This window comes from Bactrocera dorsalis, chromosome 2 (genome assembly GCF_023373825.1).
Source record: "Bactrocera dorsalis isolate Fly_Bdor chromosome 2, ASM2337382v1, whole genome shotgun sequence".
NCBI classification, from domain to species: domain Eukaryota; kingdom Metazoa; phylum Arthropoda; class Insecta; order Diptera; family Tephritidae; genus Bactrocera; species Bactrocera dorsalis.
Window position 1 is genome coordinate 26,453,183 of NC_064304.1, and position 7,094 is coordinate 26,460,276.

The 7,094-nt window shown below is 33.2% G+C and overlaps 1 protein-coding gene across 1 annotated transcript; it reads right to left on the reverse strand.

Annotated features, from left to right (window-relative positions):
- Positions 1-1,537: 1,537 nt before the first annotated feature.
- LOC105233904 (uncharacterized) lies at positions 1,538-7,094 on the reverse strand. The gene is made up of 3 exons (XM_011216080.4): positions 6,780-7,094; positions 2,643-2,879; positions 1,538-2,568 (listed from the first exon to the last, which is right to left on the reverse strand). The coding sequence occupies exons 1-3, from the start codon at positions 6,795-6,797 to the stop codon at positions 1,750-1,752; spliced, it is 1,074 nt and encodes a 357-aa protein (XP_011214382.2). The 5' UTR covers positions 6,798-7,094; the 3' UTR covers positions 1,538-1,749.

The following is a 7,094-nucleotide window of genomic DNA, read 5'->3' on the forward strand; positions in this document are numbered from 1 at the left end:
TCAAATCAGAGACGTAATGCTAGAATAGTTAAAGAATGAATTGAGATGGATTTTGAAAGGCATAATAATTTTCGCAATGAACTTAAAACTCAGATATAAATTAAAAAAAAAATATATATATAACACAATTTGAGAGTGTGCCTCAGTTTCAGTATACCTCTTTTTCACAATATATCCACTCATTATATTGTTAACAATTTAAATTTAAAATATAACGTGGTTAGATTTCGTTGCTGTTCCGGAAAAACCACCCTGTATTCATTTCTTTCAGATCAATCATAAAATGTAGCATACCTTAAGGCGTATTGTGCTGTGCTTACTAAACAACCCTCGTTTATATGCTGAGCTGAGCTGAGTTAATATCTCACCACTATTGTTGACGCTGTTTAAGCGCAAAACAAAAGAATTTCTGTGCCATTTCGTGGCTATCGAAAAAATATGGATTTATAGCTGCACAGAGTCAAAAGAAAAGTTAGAACCCTGGACGAACCTACTCCGAAGAAGACACAGAAGCTGACCACTGCTTTCTGATTCCAACAAGATGTGAACAATGTGCCTCGCTTACTTCGAAAAAAGACCACAAAGCTTTACAATGCCAAATTAATAGGCTGATTAGACGCCAAATTACCGGAAAAGAGCCATCTTAAGCGAAGAAAAAAATGCTTTTCCACCACCAAAATTCACTTATGTCGGTATTCTGCTTGAGACGATTGTCTCATGTCTCTAATAGTGACTATAGTAATTTAGTGATTCTGTTAGTCAGGAGTCTCATTTTGGTATTCTGGCAGTTACAGTATAGTAGTATACTGTAAAGTAGTATACTCTATTTGCCAGAATACCAAAATGAGACTCCTGACTAACAGAATCACTAAATTACTATAGTCACTATTAGAGACATGAGACAATCGTCTCACGCAGAATACCGATATTAGACTCTTTCCATCGCTCCTGCCAAATTAGTGGACATATGCTACGCACTTAGCTCCGTCTGACTTTCTTTAGTTTCCAGTCTTTAAAAAGGCAGAAATTAGGGTAAAATGCGGAGATTATGGCCGCCACAGGGACCTACTTTTATTTAACCTTTTTAAATACCTGAATTTTTGACCTGACGACGATTGTAAACGCATTAGGGATTACGATTTACGGACATGCACCTTGAATGACCGGTTTCTTAATTCGAAAGGTGCCACTGCTCAGCGAGCTAATGTAGAGGCTGCCATCAACGCCGTCCAAAAAGTGAGACGGACGGGACAAAGACTGAAACGAGTAGATCCTTGTGGCATTTACTACAGTCGCCGATGGATTGCTGACTGAGCTACTCCCTGTCATGCGAGCGAAGCCGTGAAAGGGAAAGACCAAGCGATGAAGGAGCTGGCTACACTTTGAATCTCCAATTGGCGCCAAACAGTGAAAAAGTAGAAAGACTGGCACGCTATTGTAAACTCTACGTCTTGTCTACGCCAATAAAGAAGAAGAAGTAGACCAAGTCGAGTAATTTTTCGAAGTTTTTTTGTAAAGCTCATTTAAAACACCAAAATTTACTAGAAAAAATTATATTTTTATTTACATTGTTATATAATATTATATAATGTTATTAAAGGCAAAAAATTAATATCTTAAGCAAATAAATCATAAATACAAATTAAGTAATATAACAACTAGAAGAATCGCAAAGCATCGTTAGGTGCACAAAACCTAAACCTAATATACACTTGTTAACGTAAAAACGTCCAATAGACCTCGGCATTCTCAAACATTGATGACAAGTGATGGGCGAAATCGCCGCTTACTCGTACCAACTATGGGCAATGGTGGCTTTGGTGACTTGGGTGAACGCTTCAATTCGGCACCTTTTGGACGCCTTTGTACGCGATTCGACTTGAAGGTTAAATTGTCATCGTAGCTGGGACGATAAATTGGTGGAGGTTGTGGATCGATGGGCAATTCTTCAAATTCAGCCTCATCATAATGGTGCTCGACATCTTTCGATTTCATCAAATGTTGAAATTTCGGATTATTAAGCAATTGCAGCTTAAGCGCTTCATCGAGTAGCTTTTGTTGATCTTCCAAATATTTTTCAATTTGCTTCTGTGATGCAACACCTTTGAAACGTTCACGCAGCTGAGCTTTAGCTCTGCTAGAACTTGATGGATGTACATTGTATTCGTCCTGTTCGGGTTCGTACACATTGTAACTAAGACTGGGGGTCGGTGAGACGGAAGAGTGTGTAGGTTTTGGTGGGGATACCATATGGAAGGGATCCGGTTCATAGAATTGTGTATATTTGTGATGGTGAATGTGTTTCTTAGATGGCGGTAACTTCGTATCGTGTGCTTCGGTCGATAGATTTACATCCGCATAGGTGGTGCTTTTGTAATGATTGGGCAAATGTGTGCTGTATTTCGGGTGAGAAGAAGTGGACTTTTTGGGCACAGTTATGGGATGTTGAACGCGTATTTGTGTACCAATGGTATACTCGCGACTATCATTCTCCTTCGAGTTGAAATTATGCGCTTCATTCGAGAATTCACTGGAACCATAGCGTTCACTGGAATTGTCTTCTTCCTCCTGTGCAGTTGTAAAATAGAAACCCAGTTAACTTTATACAATATAACAAATAAGTCAAATTTGTTCTAACTTACCGAAGCTACATGACGATAAGAGATTTTCTTTGCATATTTCTTCGGTGACTCCTTGCGTTTGCTCTCTTCGGTATGCAGATCGCTGGCATACGAGAGTGGCATGAACTCATGACTGCCGGGATGTGAGGTGAAGTAGTGGGTGGGTGATGAGGAGATAGGACTGTAATAAGCGCGTCGATAAAACGAACTATGCGCTCGCACGCTAGTTCCCAGCCACAACAGGGTGAAATACAGCAGCTGCAGCGACGAGAAAGTATAAAAGAAAATAATAAATGTGGAATTAATAAGTTTCACTGTCAATATACAACACAATAATTAACACTCAATGGCAATCAGTTGCCAATCTGTAGATAGTCTCCTATTAGTTTTTGCAGGATATTCGTAATTACATAATTCCGATTATTGTCTTTACTCGGCTTTGACTACATGTTTCTCTCTAATATTCATACATAAGTGTATAAATAGCTAAGTCATTATGTAGCGAGTTCAATAGACGACCTTGCAACTCAATAAATCACTGTCAATGTCTTCGCCGCTCTTTCAAACTTAATGAAAAAATGTAATTAACGCTCACTTGTTTCCTCAGTTTTTAAAGTCAAGCTTATTTTGAATTAATGCCTAATAACACATGCTAGTTTTAGCGGTTTTTGTGTTACTAATATTTATATGTATATTTATTTGTTGTTTAGTTTTTCATTATTATTTAAAATATTTTTTGATATTCAAATAGTATGAGGCCGCAACCACTGTAAGTGCTAAAGGTACAGAATTAGGCTTAAGTAAAGCGGAGTATTATCCCATGAAGGTCAAGTGGGGGCAATTTAAGAAAATCTTAATAATTAAAAGGGTTCTCTAGAATATTAAATATATTTAACCACTTTTGTTAGATGTTCAGTTTGGCCTTAAGTAGCTACTTCTTAGTATATAGTAGGTTAGTAATTAGAAGTTGCTTTTAGCTGAATTTAAAATCTTTTCACTCTTTCTTTACCAGCCTCAATATACCGCTTGTTAGCTTAACAAGCTGGGCTGGTGGTTGCGGCATTCTGACACCTGAGTATAACGGGCTGACACTTATCAGAAATGACTGGCGGAAGTAGCAACCGCCCCGTCTAGGAACCATTAAAACCTTTCTGAGGGAATCTCTGAGTGGACTTCTTTACATACTAAAATAACAAAAACCCAAACTTTGACGAAAACGTTGCAGTAATAAGATCGAGACCCTAGTAGGATTCTCTCCATCAGACCATTCTACGAGCAATAGGATGAAGGAAGTCGGCAAGTGACGGAGGTAGAGTCTTCATACGTGGCGGAATCGCCAGCACTATCAAAAGAACCTCAACCAGAATTATGAAAGGCTCTACAGGGGGCAGAACCAAGTCAGAAGCAGACCTACAAAATCATGGAACCCTACGGTGATAAGAATATATATTTTTTAAAAGCACCACTTTTTGTCCTCCTTAAACTATTGTACGAGCAATATTTACTAGAGATAAATTCTTTATTTTAGGCTTCATTCACGGAAAAGGACCTTTTTTAACGCTTTCGGAAATCACGTGTTAAATTTTTTTTCTTCAAATTTTTAAAACAATTGACAAAGATTTTTTTAATCCCCAAAATTTGCTTTTTTAGACTTTCACATTGAAATATCCCTCATACTATACTAATAATTGTCTATGTGTACATCCTAAAGGAGTTAATTCTTTTTTATGTGATTTTATTGAAATTATATTTACATATTAAATACATGGCAAACTTTTCGTTTCTTGAGTACTTGAACTATGGCTAAATGAGCCCATGTCCCTCGCGCGAACTATAGTACTTCAAATTACCATATCACACACCACTTTACAAGGCACAACATTGCCAACTATATTACACCACACTACGCAGCACAACACTGTTATATTCCAAACCAGCAAACGCGACTCACAAGAACGCCAATCGCGAGAATACCACACACTAATACTAATACAAATGTACCACCCACGATGGCGCCACGCATGAGGACACCACACCTATTAACACCTGCCTACGCCGCCCATAAATAAAAAGCAACGTCCTCACGTTTCGGCTGCTTTTATTCAAAATAGATCAACTACTTTTCGCACGATTCGTTCGATGCCGTGCCGCATGTTGATATTTATTTTTAATAATTTAAACTAATTTCTTTTGAACCTGAATAATTATTGTAATAACTTTTAATAAAGTGAAAATTTACCGGAAAAAACTATTTGCGAGTGTGTGAGTGAACTGTTGAAAGTAATAATCAGTGGTAAGTAAATTGGTTTACTTGCATTCAAACTATTTTTCTTATTCATATTGAGTGAAATGTGCTATAATTGTATTATTGAAAAGTGTGATGCTGCAGAAAATATTTTGAAAAAGTTTTAAAAGAATTTAATTAAATATTTAATTTTAAATCGTAATTTTTTTAATACTATTTTTTTACATTAATTTTCACTGATGCTCGGCTTTGATTTAAAAATATTAAAATTAATTTTTAATTTAAATTAATTAATTTAATTAATTTAAAAAAAATTAAATTAAATTAAAAAATTGTATTTTAATAAAAAAAACCAGGTTTTATTAAAAATTCCAATTCTAACAAACAAATTAAACAAGAAATTAATTGAAAATATTTTTTTATTACAAATATTAAAATTAATATAAAAAACGAAATTAAATAAAAAAATTTATTTTAATAAAAATGTTTTAGTTTTTATAAAAAAAAAATTAAACAAAAAAGTAATTGAAAATTAATTTTTTTTATTATATAATAATAAAAAATGTTAATCTACAAAAAAATAATGAAATAATTACAATTTTTATATAAAAAAGAAAAATTAACAATTTTATTTTTTCTAAAACTTTTTTACCAAATATTACATTGTTATTTCGTTATTTTTTTTATTGAAATTACATTTTTAGTGTAAAGTTTAAAAATTATTTTTTTTAGTATGTCTGTAAATTTATTTACAGGTCACATTAAAATAAATAAATTAAACAAAAAAGTTTATTTTAATAAAAAAAACTTAATGAAAAATTAATTGAAAATATTTTTTTTTATAATAATAAGAAATATTTATTTAATAAAAAGTAATAAATATTAATTTAATAAAAAATAATTAAATATTTGTATGAAAAAGTTAATTTTTTATGTTTGTTAAAATGTTTTATTTTTAAAAATTTAATTTTTTATTTTTGTTAAAATATTTTTTTTTTTTTAATTTTTAATTTAATATTAACTTTGGCTAAGGATTGCAATTTTTTAAAATAAGTAAGTCCGAGTATCGTGAACAATTTCTATAATATATATGCGCATATTAACGTTATTAAGGTTGTCTGGAAGCTTATGGGATTTTTAAGTAATGCTCGTATTATTTGTCTAGAAAGAAATTCATATAGCACCCAAGGCACTGTTATTAAAATTCAACTTACTGTTTAAAAAATACCTCTTCTTGCAAAGATAAATACAAAGAATTATATTTAATTTAAGCTTGTCGTCAACTATTTTTTACGGTTGAAAACAAGCTATTTTAACTACTCTAAAAATTGGTATATTGAGGGATAACCTTCATATTTTCTTAACTGTCAGTTATTTTATACAAAAAAAAAAAATATAAATATAATAATAAGAAGAAGAATATCCAAATATTAAGATATTCTTCTATCTCAACTATGGATTAATGCTCTATTTTATATTCTTCGACAATTCTACATACAAATCCAGAATTTCTTCTGGAGGTGACGAACGGTGGTTTTCTTATCTTCCCAACCCTAATGTCTCTGACTACTTATAAATTACCCATGCCCGTCTCTAAATGTTGCGCCTTGCAAAAATGTGACGCAACAAATTTCGATGTGGGTAACTGTGCAAATTTTCGTATGCACATCGAAATTCGCAGATATTTTGAAAGTGGACATTCCAGTAATTCGGTAAACATAGTGAAACAGTGTAAGGTGCGATCTATCGAAATTGCTTTAATTAAAGCATTAATTTACTTATTTAGGTTACATTCATATCTATTGTATATATGTATATTAACTTATGATTTATTCACTCGGTTGTGCCACTTCGATAGCTGTTGCTACTAAAAGCCTGCATATCTGTAGACACATGTCTGTGCAGTTACTTACATTCCAAAAACTCTTCATGTTCACGCTTGTTTACAAAATTCACAATCACCAAAACACCTTCAACGGCACGCAAAACTCAAATCGCTTGAATAGCTCAATTCAATGAACAAACGAAATTTGGCATTAATTTCGACGCGATAAATTATATTAATAGTTTAGTAAGCGTACACAAAGCAAACACAAAAGGCGCGAGCCAACACGAAGCGCAACTCATTAACAGTAAACAATAAATGCCACAACTTAGCCACAAAGCGCGCCAACTACAATACTCAAATGCCACGTAACTAACGATTTACGCGCCAACGTTGTCTCTAT